Source organism: Polypterus senegalus, chromosome 18, assembly GCF_016835505.1.
Source record: "Polypterus senegalus isolate Bchr_013 chromosome 18, ASM1683550v1, whole genome shotgun sequence".
Classification (NCBI taxonomy): Eukaryota; Metazoa; Chordata; class Cladistia; order Polypteriformes; family Polypteridae; genus Polypterus; species Polypterus senegalus.
The window spans coordinates 61,326,668-61,346,218 of NC_053171.1; the positions used below are offsets into that span (position 1 = coordinate 61,326,668).

The following is a 19,551-nucleotide window of genomic DNA, read 5'->3' on the forward strand; positions in this document are numbered from 1 at the left end:
TTAACTCTCACTGATAATTAGGTAAATGTTTTTTGCAGGACTAGAGACACTTGTATAAGTGAAGGGAATAAACTTAAACTTTATACCTGACTATGGGATTCAAACATGATTTATGATTTCCTTTAACTATAACTGTATTCCAAGTTTAATAAAGGTTTTCCAGATATTGTTTTTAGTTCATATACTTAAGCTTTTTTTTGTTTTAAAAGTTAAAACTACCAAAGAATGTGGTTTGTATTTTTGAACCAATACATTTCCTGTTCCTGATTTTTATGCCTGCTATTACTATCCAGACACTTGTTTAAAAAAAATAAATAAATAAACAAAACCTTGTTTTCATTGTGTTTGTCTTTAATCTGGCATTATAGTAGAGTGTTGGCTTCCTAGCCAGTAGTTCTGTGGTGAAATGACATGTATGTTGCCTTCCTTTCCTTCAATGGATGTAGAAAATACATTAGCATAGTATATACATACAGAGGAATCGGAGTCGGAAGATTTAGAAACTGAGGAGTCGGAGCATTTATCTACCGACTCCACAGCCCTGAATTCCTGGTGTCCTAAGTATGTGTCATACCTGTGCCGTTGCTGGGAGTTACAGCTGCTGGAAGCAGAGGTGACACTCCTAGTGACCCGTTAGCAAAGAATATGCATGGTGGCTTTTCTTGCCACTATTTTTGCCCTTTCCATCTCTGTCTGAGTCTGTAGTTGTCATTGTTCAACATGAGGACAAGAGCTGTGCCAGTGAAAGCCAAAGAAGCCATTATGAGGCTGAAAAACAAAAATAATAAACCCAGTAGAGATGTCAATAAAACCTTAGGATGACCTAAATTAACTGTCTGGATTATCATTAACAAGAGAACACACTGGTGAGCTCAGTAACTACAAAGGGACTGGTAGGCCAAGGAAGACCTCCACTGCTGATGACAGAAGAAATATTCACTGTGGTCAAGAAAAAAACAACAAACACTTGTCTGACAGACCAGAAACAGCCTCCAGGAGGCAGGTGTGGATGTGACAGAGATGACTACCTGCAGGAGGGTTAATGAACAGACATGATGTCATGTAGAAAAAGTGTTGTCATTTCTACATGGTGTGACCAAAATGTATGCAAATCATATTTAAATGAAAGTCTGCAATGTACTTTAGTCATCACATTTGAATTGTTTGATTTGTCATTTTAAACTGTGGAGCAGAGGGGAAAATCAAGTGAAATTGTGTGTTTGTCCAAAACATTATGTAGGGCACTGTATCTACATAACTTTGTCCCAAACATTATGGAGGGCACTGTATCAACAGTATGTTATGTAAGTCTGTATGGATTATTTTTTGTTACTTATTCATTTACTATTTTAATGTACACTATTGTCCAATCCCAGTCATATCTTTCCTTTTTATCAATAATATTTATTCCTCATATTTTTTATGCATTTACAAGGAAGTCATTTAAAAAAATATATATATATATATATATATAATGAGACGTTATTGCACAAAATAAGATTGTAGTGGGGACCATTGAACCTCAATATAAATAATTGATGTAATTGGTATCCATAATATCTGAGTTACTGAAGACATCTGTTAGAGCGTTTTGTGTCAGATCAGCTTGTTTGTTGTTTGAACCCACTTTGTTCATCTGTGTAATTTGATTTCTTGTAAAACCTTAACTGCTGTATTTTCTAATTTTGTATTGTGATTTTTTTCTTTTTTTTAATCCCTCTTAATCCTTTAATAGCCAAGATTTAACCCAACAAAAAAAATCTTCTCTGCTACTCTAGCTTTTCAATTATTACATTCAATGTGAGTAAAGTGATGAATTTGTAGTGAGCTGCTTTGGATAAAAGTGCCTGGTAGACTAGCAGAGTTAATTAAAAATAATCCACCTCAGTTTGTCTTAGTTTTAAGTCCTTCAGTGATAGAGAAAGAAACAAAGGGCTCCATAGCTACCAGATTTAAATTTCAAAGTATTCTCAATTACTGCAGAATGTGCCTAAAAATAAACCAGCAAAGTATGGTGTGTTTAAGAAAAATAAAATAAGTAACAAATAAATGAATTAAGTCTTTTGCTGCTTTGAAATTGACAGAGATTTATTCTTTTTCCTCCATTACAAGGCTGCATTAAATTTTAGCATGTTGAGAGGAGCAGGCGAATATGATGAAGACCCAGTCCGATTACAGGGCACACTCCCTCGCACATTACCCACTTTCACTCAAGCAGGGTACACTTAAAAACACTATTTAATGTAAAACATGTCTTTTGGATGAGGAACAAGACCATAAAGAGAAAATGTGTAAGGATCACGCTGTGCTTAGGTCAGACACACCCAAAACATATGAACGTATAAACTAAACACACAGAAGGTCCGGTGACCAAATTGAGCTTGGACTCACATGGCACTGGGAGAGCTCATCACACTATCAAAAATAATAACAAATATTTGATAAGTCAGTCTTTTGTGTCCGTCCTGTGTAGAGCTGTGGCACGTGAATTTGAAGTAAGGTTTTGAAGACAAGGCCGCAAGATTTGCTTTACTTTGTATTATTAGAACTTTTTGTTTGGGGTGGGAGGTCTTTTAATTGATTTTTTTTTTTTTTTAGGAAAGAAAATCATTGAAATGATTTCTGTAATCATCTATAATCACTATGTTTTTCTTTTTTTTGACTGTGTTTTCATTCCATTGTTGTAGTGATATATCAGGTTCAGGTGAGGTTATGAGGAAAAACTGTTACCTGATGAAATTCATACTATGATGAATAATCAACCAGAATATCCAGAGAGCATCAATGCCCCGCATTTATTGGATTACTATAATTATTTTTGGAGCTTTTGTTACATTCCCTACTGCCAAAAATGGCTGCAGAAGTTAAAAGCCAGAAAGAAATATCTCTTGCCATATGAGGCTTTCAAAGTTGACCATAATAGACTATGATAGCCTTTAAATTATGAAGATAATACAGATCATCCAGAGTTAACCTCCAATCAAAATAACCCGATCAATACTGTCAATTTAATCTCATTTAATCTGTGAATCTAGAAAAGCCGCTACTGATGTAGTGATCGCAAAATATTCTGGGCAGAATTCAGGTAGTCAGACAGTATGGCAGTGACTGTAAACAGTCTAGCACACTATGCTTAGTTACAAATGGTTTAACAGCTATTTTGTGTTGTCTAATAGAGCTCTCAGAGTCCAGGAGAAGGAGGTGGGAGCATGCACTGGTATCAAAGTCCAGACCTGGAGAGAAACATTTTCACAGACCCGAATTGTGGTGTTCAGGCTACTGGCATCCATCAGATTTGTAACAGTTGACGTTTTATAAGGAATGAGGAAAAAAATCACCAAAGCACTTAATTAGTTGCTAAAGATCTAGTGGTAATACAACGTGAAGTGTTTATTCAAATAATAAAGCATTGACAGTTGTAACTTATTCAGCCCTTTAAAATTGTATTTGAGGTACAAATACATATTGTCCAACTAGAAAACTGCCCATAAACCCCTCAGGAATTCTCTTTTTGTCATGTACAAGTAAAGTCCACAATCTGTTGATTGCATTTTTAAGATGCTATCCTTAAGCTGCATTTAAATGAAACCATCCTGCGTCCATGTCTTTCTAATTTCTCCAACAATACTTTAGCTGAAGGAAAGTCAAGTTCTTCTTTCTCCTGAAGTTGCACCCCGTGCATCCATTTTCTGCATCTTGCATTTGCATTACAGGCCTTCAGCAATGCTGGCTGTAAGGTGTGAATTAATTCTAGAAAGGAATCCATTAACAGACAGTTGAACCTGCACTCTTTTTAAGACAGCAATGGATCACCCGGCACTTCTCTCCACCCAGATGGTACTCAGACTGGGTTTTGTGAAGTGCGGCCTGCTAGTTCTACACTTGGTTATAGAAAGTGAATATATTTAGAAATTGCTACTTAATAAATTGCACTAAAATTTAGTTGGAGGCACAGTAGAACTCTTGAGTGAAGTAAAAGAGAAGTACATAAAAGTAATTAACTATAAAGAGATTGCATAAAAATAAATGAAACTTCATTTGTAAAAAGGAGGCTAAGATCTCACAGTTTAGAGATATTTTCAGCCTTTTGTTTTGGTAGTTTTCAATGTCAAAACTCGGTAACAGTAAACCACTCAGACGGACGATTAAAATCCAGGCATTCCTTTCAAAGCCGCATTACCCATAAGGATCCAGACAGAGTGGATTTGTGCATTAAGTAAACCTCTTTTTTTGCCTCCTGCACTGACAATTGTAAATAAAAAAAATGGAAATGCAGAAGAAGGTAACCTTGGTCATATTGTCATTTTATAATACCTTCAATTATCATCCGATAATCTGTTGAAACCTTCCAGCATATTGATTTCAGCTGTTGTGCATTGACAAGGCATGTGTTTTTTAAGTAGTTGGCCCCTTTGGAATGTTAGAAATAAATTACATCCAGCCCTGACTTTTTTTTTTTTTTAACCAGAAGGCTTTGTGGCTCATTTTTTATCCAGCAAGTTACAGTAATGTACTATTTTCTATTTTTGAGGAGTTCTGTCTTAGAATGTGCTTCTCTCCACCCCTGATAATCATCAGTCTTTTGAGATTTTAATTATTTGTAGACCCTTAAAGTTGTACACTATAGTTTATTGGAAACTGCTCTGCATTGACCTTCAAAAATTTATCGAAGTGTTGGTAGAAATGAAATTCCGTAATGTTGAGCATAATTTAATCTCAAATTTCTGGTGTATTTTGTTTGTTCTGTTTGTTTGCCATACGTGGCCCTGCCCACCTGAGACGCTTCTAGGTGTTTTTTTGTTATTTTAATTTAGTCTTTTCTTAACAGGCTGTCTGTAACCTTCTGTCATCTGCATTTCTAAATTCTACCTGCATATTTTGATGTCCAATCAAAACAAATTTTGTGATTTCCTTCTTGGATTGCTGTACTGTGTTAATTCTCTCTCTCTCTGCCTTTATTGTATCTCATTCTTTACTTTTTCTGACAAAAAATCAGTCAAATCCAATTCATACTCATAAAACTTTTTTGCACCCAGTTCTGACCGTGGCGTTAAAACACCCCTGAAAACAGAGTAGCATCATAAATATGTGCCTGTGATAAAACAAAGTATGATCTTGTAGAACTAGTCATGCAAAGGTTCGTAATCTTTCTGAAGGTTTTAAATTTATAATTGGTGTAAAAGTTAATGGAAGGCCTTATAAATATTTCCTTGGAATAGTAAATGCTGGCCAAGTGCTATAGACTTGCCCTTGTGAATGCATTTGTCTCTACTGTTTTGTGGGGCAGAAAATGAACATAGAAGCACTGAACATACCGGTCTGAGGAGACAATTGTGACGACAGGATGTGCAACTTTTCCAGATGTAACTAAGCTGTAAAAGACAAACTTCAAAAGAACACATTTTAGACTACTAGTAAGATATACTTGACGTGTCTACATTGTCACAAGTGTCCATTAGGGTGTGTGGGGAGTAAATTTTATCAGCAGTTCTAGCGAGGGTACCCTATCATTGATGACCACGTACTTGCAAAATATTGTAAATGTGTGGACCTGTGCATGTTGACTGCGCATACATTAGATAAGAAAACGTGCTAATTGAAGGAGCAGTTGTGTGAAATGTAACTTGCCCACACCTACACAATTCAACTAGAAAAGCACACATCAATAAGCAAATTTGATGTGGAGAAATTCATGGTGGGAAATCAAACAGACCTTGAGAAAAGATAAAAGTTTGCGCAGGCAGAAATGGAAACCTCTGTAAAGTTGATATTTTTAAAGGGAAAGAAATAATTTTGGGGGAATGCTGGGCAGTTCTGTTACCACGCAGTGCCTCACACGGAACGCTTGAAGTATAAACAGGCCAGGGTGTCCAATTGGATCACTAGCTGCCAGCACCCAAGAATTAATGGGCTTTTAAACACCAAGGTTCAAGTATAAGTAGGAAGTATCTTCTCATCACCATAATGTGAAGAAATCGGTCAAATATTAAATCATTTTTTGAGGCTCTTAATGTAGGTAGCTTTCCAAATAAAAAAAACGCCACATTATTCAGTTGTACAAAAGTGTATTAGTTAAGAGTTATAAAAAAATGTAAAAGGATTAATCTTAATGTAGTTGGCACCATTTATTCCTCATTTGGAGTTACTGTTTTCCTCCAAAGTTTAACAATATTGTGTTGGTTCAAGTCTTAATATTATTTATTACTTGGCTAATGCCTTTATCCAACACAACTTACAACATTTGAGACAAAATTGGTTGCATTTCTTTTGGTTTTTCCAATTGAATTACAGGTGGGTGAAGTGAGTTGCTCTTGGTCACCCTCTCAGTAGTGGGATTTAAACTCACAAACTCAGGGTTGGAAGTCCAAAGCCTTAACCACTACACCATACTGCTATTTAATTGACTTTGTGAGTAACCTCTGGTGGGAAAAGTAAAAAAAATCCTCAATTAGGAAATAAAACAAAGAAATGAAGGTATTAATGAGACTTATTTTAGGTGTGTTTTGTGTGTAATGTTGTTTTTTTTTTTTTGCTGCTGTTGGTGAGATACTGTATATCAAACAGAACATGGTGAAAACATTAAAATTTTAAATATTCCCATTCAACAGAATTCGCTAATAATGAAAATCATACTCAATAACAGTAACATTCTTTGTGACCTCAAACACTGAATAATTTAGTGTTTTCACGTTTACCTTGAGAAAATCTGTGTCAGCGTAGGTATTTTGTACATTTTTGTCTGACATTTGTCAAATAGATGCTCCTGGCGGCAAAAAAAGCGCCCCCGTACAAGTTATAGAAATGGCAGCAGAATTGACAAGAAATCACTATGGTGTCACTGACTTGTGTGAACATAAGCTACACCAACTCCCTTTTTCTGCTGCTTGAAGTTGTACTGGTAGGTAAAATCATCTTCATAACCATAAAAGTTAAAATGCAAGGAAGGAGGACAAAACATTACTTATGTAGAAATGAATAAAAGAACAAAATGACTTTTTAAGCGTGATCCAGTAGTCCATGAGTTGTGCCCTGGGAATAAACATGTTCTTGGTGCTTGCATTGCATTATAGGTAGATCATAACAATTCACTTTTTGGGTAATACTGCAAGCTATTAGAAATGTTCTGTTGCAGCCAATAATTTTATTCTGAGACTTAAAAAAAATTCTCTTCATTAGTTGCTACTTAAAAAAAAAAATCATATGCAAGAATTATAAGCTACAGGATTTTTTTACAGCACTTGAGTTGGACTCTGCTATCCATGAAAGATATTGATTCACCAGACCTGTTTGTGATTCGTTTTTATGTCCATGATATTGCAAAATGCTAAAACATGTTTTTTGTGCCCTATTAATGCATGTTGTTACATTTTTTTGACTGTTTTTGGATGTGCCATTGTTCCAAAAACATATAATAAAAATGTGATATATTTCCTGTAGATCAGTGGTTCCCAGCTTTTTCTCTGCTCTGCACCCCCCTACACAATGTTTGATTTGTGTTTGCATCCTCTACCAAAGTAATATCACATTTGAAGATGCTGTCAAATTTCTAAATTTTGAACCACATAGTACTGCAGGTGAACAAATTGAACAAAAAACTTTAACTTGGTATATACAATTTTAATATGAATTTACAAATCTCAATAATCTTGTAAATGTGAGTGCCCATGAAGCTTAGGCACTTGATTGATGAACTGGGGGTTGGGATATCCCACAAAAAAATGGGGTACTGTGAGGAAATGACACATAATAGATGGATTTGGGGGATTGGAGTCCTCTGAGAAACAACGGGGTCTGGCACGCCGCTAAGCAATGGAACAGTGGGTAAGCTTTGTCCTCTGATAACACGTGCAATTCTGCTCAGAAACAGATGTGCCACACTGTTGAAATTGCTCTGCTTCTACCAGGACTGCAAGCAAGCAAGACAGATGAGCAGAGGGTAAGCATAAGGTGTTAAATTCAATTCAGTCCCCCTTTTCCTCCCATTGCAAAACTGTCAATCAAACCTCGAAATCAGTAATGTTTCCTGATCAGGGCTTGCTCAGAAATCAACACTGGACTTCCCTCTTTTCTGTGGATCATTGTAAGGTCTAAATTCCATTCTTAAAGAAAAAAAGTTATTCACCTTTGCAAACAATCTGTCTGCAGCAAGGAACCCATAGGAATGCACATTTCTGGGGCTCATTCACAGGTGCCAGCTGTGCGTGCAGATTTTGATCACAGAACAGGAACACAAACTAATATATGAACTACAATAAAGTCAGTCAACGCAACTCAGTTTTGGCGAATCACAATGCAGCCTTTCCTCTTTGTCAACACCATGAAGTGCTATCTTATGCCGCTTGAGGGTGTGGGCACCCCAGATTGGTATCCTCGGTCTTAGTTGAAGTAAATAAACAAAGTTAAAGATGCTAGAAATTTCAAAGCTGGCAAGTAAGTCAGCAAGTGCATGTGTTATATGCCATGTGTACATTTCCTAACTTGTTGACTTTGTTTCAAGAAATGAAATCCATGATCCGCATTTTATCTGTAGCTTAAGCTTGGAGTTAGAATTGTAACTGAAATTTTATCAGGAATTTTGCTTGTCTGTATGTTTGCTAATTTTAAAGGATTTCAAGAAGGAAATTAAACACCACTATAGGGTGATGGCTTAGCTTTACAAACCCAGTAGATAATGGTCAGTTGTTGGCCAGTCACAGGATTGCAGAAGGGTTACAGAATTAAAGTTTAGTGAGTAAAAAGTGCCCTGCAATGGTCTGCCATCACAATTCTATGTTCCATCACTGTACTTTCAAATCCAATGTGTTAAATGAACTGGGACTTTTTTTTTTTTTAATTTTGCAAGGATGTGATGCAGCCAAGTGAAACTGTGCTTCCTATGTGTTGGTTTTTGTTTCAGACTTTTACTGCTTGGTGCAACTCCCACTTGCGGAAGGCTGGAACGCAGATTGAGAACATAGAGGAGGATTTCAGGGATGGGCTCAAACTCATGCTACTGTTGGAGGTCATTTCAGGTACTAAGCTGTCATTTGCATGTCTTTTGGCCAAACTGTTGGAAACAGAAGCTCCAAAAAACAATTTTCTGTTCATTCATCACCCTGTTGGCTTTAAAACAAGTTTTCTTTCTGCAAAGATCAGTCCTTATAAACATCAAGAAAAATGTATACTAAATTTGAAACTTAATAAGTTTTTGTTTGCAGGAGCTATTTCAGCCAGTTACATACAGCATGTGCAGAGATTACAGGGAGCTACTCTGCCACCTTTTGGCACATTGCCTACTTTGGAGGGGGAGCCAAAAATAAACAACTTCCACACAGAAAGATATTCGAAAAAGGGAAATAGGCACCTAATGAAGATGCTACTGTCATTTAGTTATTCTGTATTAATATTTCTGGTTGCATAGTAAAATTAGATTGTGTTCTATAGGCACATTTAGAAATCTCCTGACTACATTTTTGATCTTTTAAAACAGACATACTGTAATGTATTAATATCACATTGGTGTCCCAGGTAAGATTGTTGACCACTTTTGTCTGAAACCCTTTGTGGTAGGCCCCATCTTAAAACATTTGTTTCTACCTTAAAAAAGGTGTTTTCCTCTCTATACCCAGCATAAAAAAATGAAGGTTTATTTTTAGTTTTGCAAGAGTACCCAATGATATTGGATTGTTACAGTTTTGAGATCTCATGGAGCTGAACAGTACAGTTTTTATCCAATTTTACTTCACATGAACAATAAAGTGGGGCATTTACTGTAGGTTCTGACCAGTTAACTTTAGCCATTAATACACCTTCATTGACACTTTAGTACAAAGCTGTTAATTTACAGTGCTTGTTAAAATCTAAACACCCTTTCATTATTTTCACTCTTTTATGCATAATGTCTATATGTTAGAATTACTGCCCTATATCTTGTGATATGATCCTAGGCTTCTTTTGTTAGGTTCATCATTAAGTATACGCTGGCCTGGTGCAGTGTGTCAACATTTATGTATAGTAAGTCTCTCATGAGATGCTGTCATGCCATTCAAGGTTAATTCATGCTTTGCACCCAGTGCTACCAGGACACTGTCTGTTTGCAGCCCTCTAATTTACATTGGGTATGTACAGAAAATGAATTGGTGGGTAGATGCAGGGAGTTGTGTAACACACAAGGTTAGCAGTCAGAGCCCATCGTGACGCATTTTGAGCAGTTAACTTCACAGACCAGTGCTCATTTGTGAATTATTATGTTGTTTTAGATTAAATTTACATACATTTTTTCTGGTCCATTTACATTTATTGAACTGCCAGTCCAGCCTTTGTGTTCCTAAATAATACGACATAGAATAGAAGGGACATAAAATAGGAAGGATACAGAATTTGACTTTTTCTGACTCTGTATTCAGCTCTCTCTGATGCAGAGGTGGCTTTAAACATCCTTATGTTTCAGAGTTGCTTCCATGGTCAGGGATGGCCTGCCTTTTCCACCAGGGGCGTGAACTTGTAGGTGTTCTAGGTTACTGTTCGGCATTAAAGGGGTACAACTAGAAAGGCAGCTTTTTACTTTCTCGTATATGAAGTATAGGGAAAGTATTGGAATCGTTCAAAAATTCTAATTTGGGAATTTGATGAATCTCGGTGTTTTAGACCTCCCTGAGTCCGAAAATACAGTTTTTGGAATTATGTCTGTATGTGTGTGTATAAACACAATAACTTGAGTACAGTTTCACTTAGGTCAACCAAATTTTGCATACAAGTTTTTGGTGCAAAACATAGGCTAAAAATTGATGGAAGTCTATTTCTTACCTTTTATTCATGCAGTAGCAGAGTCTGATTTGTTCATATTTACTTTTATAATAATTGTTCAATTCATTATTTATTTGGTTTTTTGTTGTTGATGGTTATACATAATATAAAAATATGTTAATTGTCTTGCGGTTTACTTCTCGCATATCTATCCCCATATCCAAGTATATGAGAAAGTGGATGGACAGCATGACCCCTTGCATTTCCAGTCTATTTGCTTTGTTGCCACATCTGGTGTTCATTTTTGAGCTCACTCTAAAGAAGCCTGTGTCACCTTCATCACTCTCTTAAATGAAAATTACTTCCTTTCTGTCTGCTTTACAGTCTCCAAAATAAGCTGGTACTGATGCCTATTGTACTTCTGGGATACTCTGTTCTATATATAGAACCAGTGACCATTGCAAGGACATGTCTTGGTGCCAGCTTAGTTCTCATACCTGGAGGTTTCCTGTGAAACGTAATTCTAACTTGTATCTTCCTGTCATTGTCCTTTCCCCAGAAGTGACTTGCCAGCCAAGCATCTCACAGCCATGTTTTTTTGGTCCCCCTTCCCCATTTCTTTTCACCACCCTATTATAGATTTTAAGTCTGTCATGTTAACGAATTCTTGGAATTTCCTAGTTTGTAGTTAATTGTGCTATTGACTGAAGAAGGGTAGGTCAGTCTGACAGGCATTAGCCAATTATTAATTAGTTATTCAGATTTTCCACCTCATTGTGTCTGAGCATTGTAGTACATTTTATTATGCACTGTGTACTCTAATGATTGATTAGCACTTTGCACAAACTCTTCTCTGCCTCCTACTTATTGACTTAAGTGATTTTCAGCCAAAATCTGAAAGTTATCATTATATTTATGATTATGTAAGTTTGTTCAAATACTTTGGATCCCCTGAAAATGGAGAGACCATGTATAAAAATGTCTGTCATTCCTAAATTTCTCATACACTGTTTTTGGTCAACTTCTTAAATTAAAGCTGAAAGTCTACACTTCAATCACATCTTGATTGCTTCATTTAAAATGCATTGTGGTGGTGTACAGAGCCAAAGTTCTGAAAATTGTATCACTGTCCAAATACTTATGGACCTTACTGTAGATATAGCTATATAGTGCATGTATGTATATATCTAATGTACAGTGGATTCGGAAAGAATTCAGACCCTTCAATTTCTGCACACTTCATTGTGTTACACATTTAATTTGTAAATGGCTACATTTGTCATTTTGCCTATTAATCTACACTTGATAAGCCCTAATGACAAAATGGAAACTTGTTTTCAGAAAGGGTTGCGAATTACTAAAGAAATCAAAGCACCTGTAAACCTCCATTTACAGTATATTGAATATAAATGCATCCACATACTGTATATACCTTGTCATAGGATCATGCAGGCTCTGTAATGATAGCATTAATTTAAAAATCTGTTTTATTAATTTAAAGATGTGTTTCATTTTGTGCTTAGAGTACAAAAGATTCTGGTCTTTGTGAGTGTAGCTGCCATGGTTCTTGTATATTAGTTGTGATCTATGAGGAGACTGGTGTTGGATATGTTTTCCATGCCAAGGAATGTGTAGGCATGTTGTGTTTACACTTGATAATTAAATATATGGACATCCGTTTGACAGTTGCCTTTCTAGGAAACAACTATACTGTACTGAGGTCAATTGTCTGTTGATTTTGAATTTGAACTGTTTTGTTTATTTTAGATATTTAGCCCAACTATGGTTTCCTTTCAAATGCCATTAGATGGTGTTGGCACCTTGTATAAAATGACCATGTTATATTTCCACTTAATGCTGAGGGTACAGTCTAGGACTCAATAATGCTGCAATAGACTTGCTCATTTCAAGAAGTATTGTGTGGGTCTACCAGGTTCCCCGTAAGCATTGTTACAATCTTCTGATTATCTGAAGTTATTCACTGGATACTGAATACAGGGAAATCGCAACAATGCAATCATTTGAATTTGTAATTATCAATAGGGCAATAGGGGTAAACATCCTTCAAGGGGTATTGGGTGATGGAGTGGGTCTAGTGAGTGTGGGTTGGAAGGGCAGTGTCTGTCATGTATGGAGAACATGTAAACAGCAGTGCTGGATTTGTCTGCTGTGAAGGCGGAGGACCATCTAGCTTGCTTGTGGAAGTTGCCAACATCAGTTTTAATTAGTGCTATTCATTGGCCTTCAGTTCATTGTGAGAAGGTGTTGTATGACTAAACTATGTGGAAAACTGGAAAAAGAAATAGTGGCATCAGTGTTTAATGTCTTGTGTGTGTGTAACATATACACACCCCAATTCCATAAAAGTACATACAGAGAGGGTCTAAAAATGTATACACACTTAAATAGTTGTCACTAGACTTTTACAAAGCTGAAATAGATTTAATAGCAATGATGTGTAGTATGACATAATCTCAGAAGGTGTCATTACTGCCATGAATGAAACCAGCTACACTGGCATACACATCAGTTTCACTGGATACTGTTGGTATAAGGCAAAGGTATGTCACTGGGTACTGTTGGTATAAGGCAAAGGTAATGTAGTTGGTCAGGTTAAAAGATTTGTGAAATAGTACGATATCACACTCAAAGGAAGGCAAGGGTTAAGTGTACAGGGGTTGATCTCCAGACAATCATGAAAACTCAGGAAGTAGGCAGGTCTGTGGCCTCCCCTTGGACAACAACAGCTGCATCCTATTCCATTGAGTATTGGCTTCAGGAGAATCACACAAGGAGTGAGAAGTAAGGAAAAGGTTGCCAAGTAGGCAGAATCAAAGAAACCTAGCGACAAAAAAGTGAACATTTGTATTGTATGTAAATGTGTATTTGTAAACCGTTGCAAGTTCAGAGGGCATTGTGTTTTCTGTATTGTTAACTGATGCTGCCTCATAACTCTAAAACAGAATTTCTGACTTCACAAAGTGGTTGACTGGATGAGTAGAACTGGAGTAAAAGCATATTGGATGCACAAATTAATAGCAGCTTTTCCCTAGAGATCACAATCCCTGTTAAATTTGTAGTGATTATTTTCCTATCTTTACAGTACATAAGGTTTCAGTTGCCTGGGAATGAATAGTCTTGTCTTTTTATTTGAGGTCTTTATATGCCTCCCTTATACATATATATTTGTTCGCTTAGCAAACACTTTTTCCAAAATCAAGAGGTCTGCATAATCGAGTCAACATCACCCTATGGGACTGTTTGGGACTAAGTGTTACAGGACAAGGGTACGAAGCTGATCATACAAGTGAAGAGCTCAGGAATAAATACAAGTGAGCTATAATTCCTAGATAATAAAAGTGTAACAGCTAATATCAGAAATTAACAAAACAGGAGGGTCTTGAAATGCTTCTTAAATGCATTTAGGGAGTCAGAATTTCAAATGGATGTGGGTAGCTTGTTTCACTAACCAGGAGCTATACATGAAGATTCTAGATTGAGATTTGATGTCATACAGATGTGGCACTACCATAAGTTGTTTATTAATAGACCAGAGTAGTTCAGTAGAAGCAAAGGAATATTATGAACATTGCACAAAAAGCCTTGTATAGAGTACAGACAATTGTGATTACAGAACCGTGTTTTCATTTGGCTTTCCTCTACAATTTTCCAATCAGGTGAACGACTGGCCAAGCCTGAACGAGGAAAAATGCGGGTCCACAAGATCTCTAATGTGAACAAGGCTCTGGACTTCATTGCCAGCAAGGGAGTCAAGTTGGTGTGCATTGGAGCAGAAGGTGAGAGATTTTTTGTCTAGTAGTATTTACAGGGTTTGGATACAGTTTATCGAAGCTCAACTCTTAGTGTTTAGCTGCACCAACTCAATAGATTACTACTGCTTGTATGAACTGCTTCATCCACGTGTATGAAATAAAAGGGTTTTGCTAGTCTGTGCCTATGTGGATGTGTGGAAAACCCACACAACATGTGTGTTATTGTACAAGGAAGTGAGTTTGTGTGGTGGACAAATGAAATGTAGCCCTTCTGTACTACATCCCCTGCATGCCTTATTTTCTAATGAAGAGTGTAATTGTTCTGTTAGTTGCAGCACATCTTTTTGGGTTTTCTTTGCTTCTTTTTGAACCCATTATGACAAGAGGAGTGCATGCCAACTCCATGCAGATAGTGAGTAGGCTGAGATTTGAAGCCATTATTTTAAATGATAAATAAAGATGGACTGATTGAGTTTAACACTCTGCAGGGAGCACCAAACAAGGTGATACAAAAAGTACACAGGTATATGCAATAGCACAGAAGATTGTGCGAAGTATACTTACAAGATGTACCACACCCTAGAAGAATGACAGGGAGCTATTGTTACTTTAGATGTCCCAGCATATATGATTGTGGTATAAAACAGTGAACCAAAAACAAAGTCAAAGTAATTCATTGTACAGTTTGATACTAGGCTCCACAGAGTCAACATGGATAAGCACACAGCAGAAGAATCCATCCATCTTCTAGATCCACTTATCCAGAGCAATGCTGTAGGGAAGGTGAAGCCTATCCTAGCAAGCTTCAGGAGCAATGCAGGGACAATCCCTGGGTAGAGTGCTAGTCCATCACAGGGCAAAAACACACACACACACACATATATCAGGAGCAAGTTTAGCCTTGCCAGTCTACATAACCTGCGTGTGAATGGAATGTGGGAAAGGGATTCCTTATAAGTAAAAATTGTTGAGACCAAAACAAAAGTTTAAAATTAGAGGATTTTTTTTTTAAACCGATTAGAATGTTCATATTTATGCTGAATTGTAAACAGACCTTGGGAAAGATTTCTCAAAAGTACGAATAGCAATTTTAGTTGCTAAGGATTAGAACATTTTGTATGCACAGTGTAGCATGGTTCTGGAACAATAAGAAGATCATAAGATCAGCATGTGAAGTAACAATAGTGATTGGAACATGTCAAATTTAAAGTCTACTTTTATTATGATTTTGTAGATGTTGCACAAATAAGAAGTGACTTACAGTTTACTTAAGTTTGTCTGTTTGTTACTCAATGGCTGTTCCTAAGGCCAGAGTTAAGATTTCCTGTGGCATTAAACATTAAATGAAAGTGTTCATCCTGGAAAAGCTTCTTCAGCTATTGCCTCTGGAGCCAAAGAAATCTGTTAATTTAAATTTTCCTTGCGAGAGCTTTGCTACAGTTTAAAGCATGCAAGTTGATATCAGAAACACAATTTTGCAAAGGTTTTGAGATGTTTTGTCTTCCTTGCTTATCCTGATCTCTGGAACAGTGAACCCAACAACTACATCCTTGGCACTGGTGTCCCAGTTCTGGAGTTGCAGCTCTGCACTTATAGCTGATGGGTAGCTGTTGTATTAAAATTGTGTGCAAATATTTAAGCTCAGATTTATGTGCTGAGAAACAGAGGCAGTTTGTGGGGGTGGGAAAGAGGATGCGAACAGCTTAATTTTAGGACTCCCCTAGGTCCCAGCTCAAAGCTCCAAAATGAGTTGGTTCAGGATCAGCAAACCTAGCAGTTGCGTCAGCCTTGGGGAGTCTAAAAGAGCCAAATACAATAGCTTTCAACAGGGCATTTGATACTGCTGCTAAGTTGCTACACTTGTGTTCTAATTTTTATATATCTGGCATGTTTTGGGGTAGTTGCCATGTTACCAAAAATGTATTATTGTATTAATTGTATTAATGTATTATTAATGTATTAAAATTCAATATCATTTTTAGTTTAAGGAAACATCACAATTCCCCAAAAAAAAGGAAATTTCAATGGAACACATTTTTTTCATGCAAAGAGCATCACAATTACTGCAACACTGATCATTTTACACACTTCCAATGAACTGTAAAAACTATATATAAAAAAAAAAACTACTGCAACAATCTATTATTTTATGTACAAGGTGCAACTGACGCCATTGATGAAATTCAGTAAATCACCGAACTGGCTTCACACAAGCACACACAGGTCAACTCTGACAGCTGAATCTCGGGGACAGTGATGTTGATTCGCTAGGGGGCCACAGTCGTCATGGGCTGGCTGCTCAACGAATGTATGGCATGGACTGATCAGCTCCGGTGTGCTGGCAAATTGCACTGGGAATCGACTATAGTCGGTTCCGGTGGTTTAAGGGTTAAATTTATTGCACAAAATAAGATGTAAAAAGTTGTGAGAAACGCAAGATAGAATGATCACTGTGCAAGCAAATCACTTGTGTGACACTGGCAGCCGAGACAAAGATGTGTGGCGTCTCCTTGTCAACGTCCATAGTTTAGCAGTTCTTTAATGAATTGTAACTTTTACAAAATGTAACTTATTTAAATAAATTTGTGCGTATATTTATGGTAGTAAAACACAAAAATGATTTAATAGTACACACAAAAAAAATCTGACTAAGCACAAAATGATAAACATGATACAGTCCAATTTCGCAGATGAAGGTTGTATAGTTATGAACTCCCCCAGTCTCCAGAAAATGATATAAAGTTTTATCCTGTCATGATGCCAATATAAGTGAAGATTTGTAGAAGTTGGGAGCATTCCTCAGACAGACTTTTTCCAGCTAGACGCAATTGCACAAACAAGCAGGCACAGGACGAGAAAATAAATCCAGAGAAAATTGTAATCTGATGAGTTTAATTTTAACCCAATTGTGCTGTAAAGCGTTGAAACAAAAAGTCACCACCATTTGAGATCCTGCTGGCTTTTTATGGCTCATTTTTAAAATGAGCGTCCTCATCTTGTTTAACCCAACTGCCAAAATTACCCAATGATGCAGTACTCCCTGGGTTGATGGGATTTGCAGTCTATTTAGATAGTGCTGTTTCCATTTAAATGATGACGTGAAAAGGTAAATACACAAAATAGTAAACCTGTGAATTGCAAGGGCTAAACAACTAGTGCAGTCTTTTGTAAAAGTCAAGAGTAAAATTCTGTATACAATCAATGAGGTGGCCATCAAAAAACAGCCAAATTCAAGCAACCTTCACTTTAGACACCATCACACAATTAAATTTTTACTGTAACACACCGAGGATATGTGCACATGGAGAAATAGCATCAGTGTTAATGCAGCTGAGCACTGAAAAGTTACAGTGCCTAAGATCTTATAATAATTGTGATGTAATATTATTTAAAAATTGCATGTAAAAAATAAGAGTAATCCACTACGGTATCTTACTTTAGGGCCAGAGTTTAACAAGTGAAGGAGCAACAGAGCCCTAGCGCTAAAGAATGTTGCCCCTGAATGAGGAGCGCAGAATAAAAATAAGGTGCAGGTCAAAATAATTACAAACCGCTGTCTTAGCACATTAAACATTTAAATGTCTACAAAACCTGTTCGGAAAAAAAAAAAACCAAAAGTCACAGCTCTACTTCAAAAGCAACAATTCACAAGCTTATCCTTTATTAATGTTTACGTAACTTCGAAATAAGATTGTTATATTGATTGTTAGTTGGTATTGTGCATTAATTAGCAAATCTGCTATACCAGCTTGCATTCACTGTATCTTGTGGTTTTCCATCCTCATTTGGTACAAATTTAAAGTATTTCCAGAAGCCACTTTGGCTGCCCCCATTGTCAGTTAAGTTTGCTGGTGAAGGCTCTAATGTTGCTGAAGTTGCCATCAAATCAACACCTATGAGTGGGTGGAAGCAGAGCTGCAAGTCAAACCATGCCACTTGTCAAAAGGTGAATCGTAAACTGAACAAGAGTTTTAAATGTATACTGTAGAATAGATAACATGAAAACTTTTGCAATTGAGGTTTCTCAATAGTTTGACTCTTTTAATAACCCTGCTGTTCTGTATTTGTTGCTATATACCCATTTCAACTTCATCTTTTTTTTCATATGTACTCAGTACAATGAAAATCTTATTCTGTGTGTTCTCCAGCAATAAACAAGAATACACAATAAACAAAAACAAACATAAGTATGAGTTCACTTGCAAATAAATAAACGATTCAGAGTAAGCTCTGCAGGTATATGGTCTCAAGGAGGCCTTCCATCCTTCAGACACAAGCGAGCCTGCAGTGTTGAGTGGAGGCCTGATGGCATAAGGGAGAAAACTGTCTTTCAGCTTTGTTTTTCTAGTTGCTATGCTCTAGTTCTATCTCCCTGATGGTACCAGTGTGAGTATTTCAAGTTGTGGGTGGGTTGTAGAACTCTGATGTTATAGATGTCCTCTAGTGTGGGGAGTGCTGATCCAAGGATATTTTATGGAAATCTATACTGTTCCCAAACCAGATGTCCTCTAGTGTGGGGAGTGCTGATCCAAGGATATTTTATGGAAATCTATACTGTTCCCAAACCAGACTGTTATGGAGTAGGTGAGGATACTCTCAACTGTGCATCTGTAGTAGTGCACAGGGTAGTTGAGGGTAGTGCTTAGCATGCCAAACATCCTCAGCCTTCTCAGAAATTCAAACACTACGTGGCTTTCTCCGCTAGGTCTGTAACGCGGTAGGTCCAAGTGAGATTCTCAGAGATGTTAATACCAAGAAATTTAAATGTGGGCACTCTCTCCACCTCAGTCTGTCCAATGTACAGTTGTTGGTCCTTCTTGCCTCTTCTTGTTGACTTACTAAAGTTGAATTCTTTTTCAAACAGTTGATAGACTTTTTTGAGACTGAGGTTTCAAAGCTCAAGGAAAAATCTGGAATCATTCATATCAATTTATTGGCCTTTATAAATTGGAACAGTCAAGGGGAACAGCTGAACTAATGGAGTGCATTTTGCTCCAAGGTTGTCCATGACAATGAATGAACTGGAACACAGTTAACAAACTCAATTATGTGC

General features: G+C 36.8%; 1 protein-coding gene across 3 annotated transcripts in view; it reads left to right on the forward strand.

Moving 5' to 3' along the window:
* The window catches only part of actn1 (actinin, alpha 1), a 192,799-nt gene that overhangs the window by 77,061 nt on the left and 96,187 nt on the right, over positions 1 to 19,551 (forward strand). For all 3 annotated transcript variants that reach the window (XM_039741933.1, XM_039741931.1, XM_039741932.1), the window contains exons 2-3: positions 8,897 to 9,011; positions 14,403 to 14,522. In XM_039741933.1, coding sequence (XP_039597867.1) covers positions 8,897 to 9,011; positions 14,403 to 14,522 — 235 coding nt within the window. The remainder of the gene's footprint in view (positions 1 to 8,896; positions 9,012 to 14,402; positions 14,523 to 19,551) is intronic.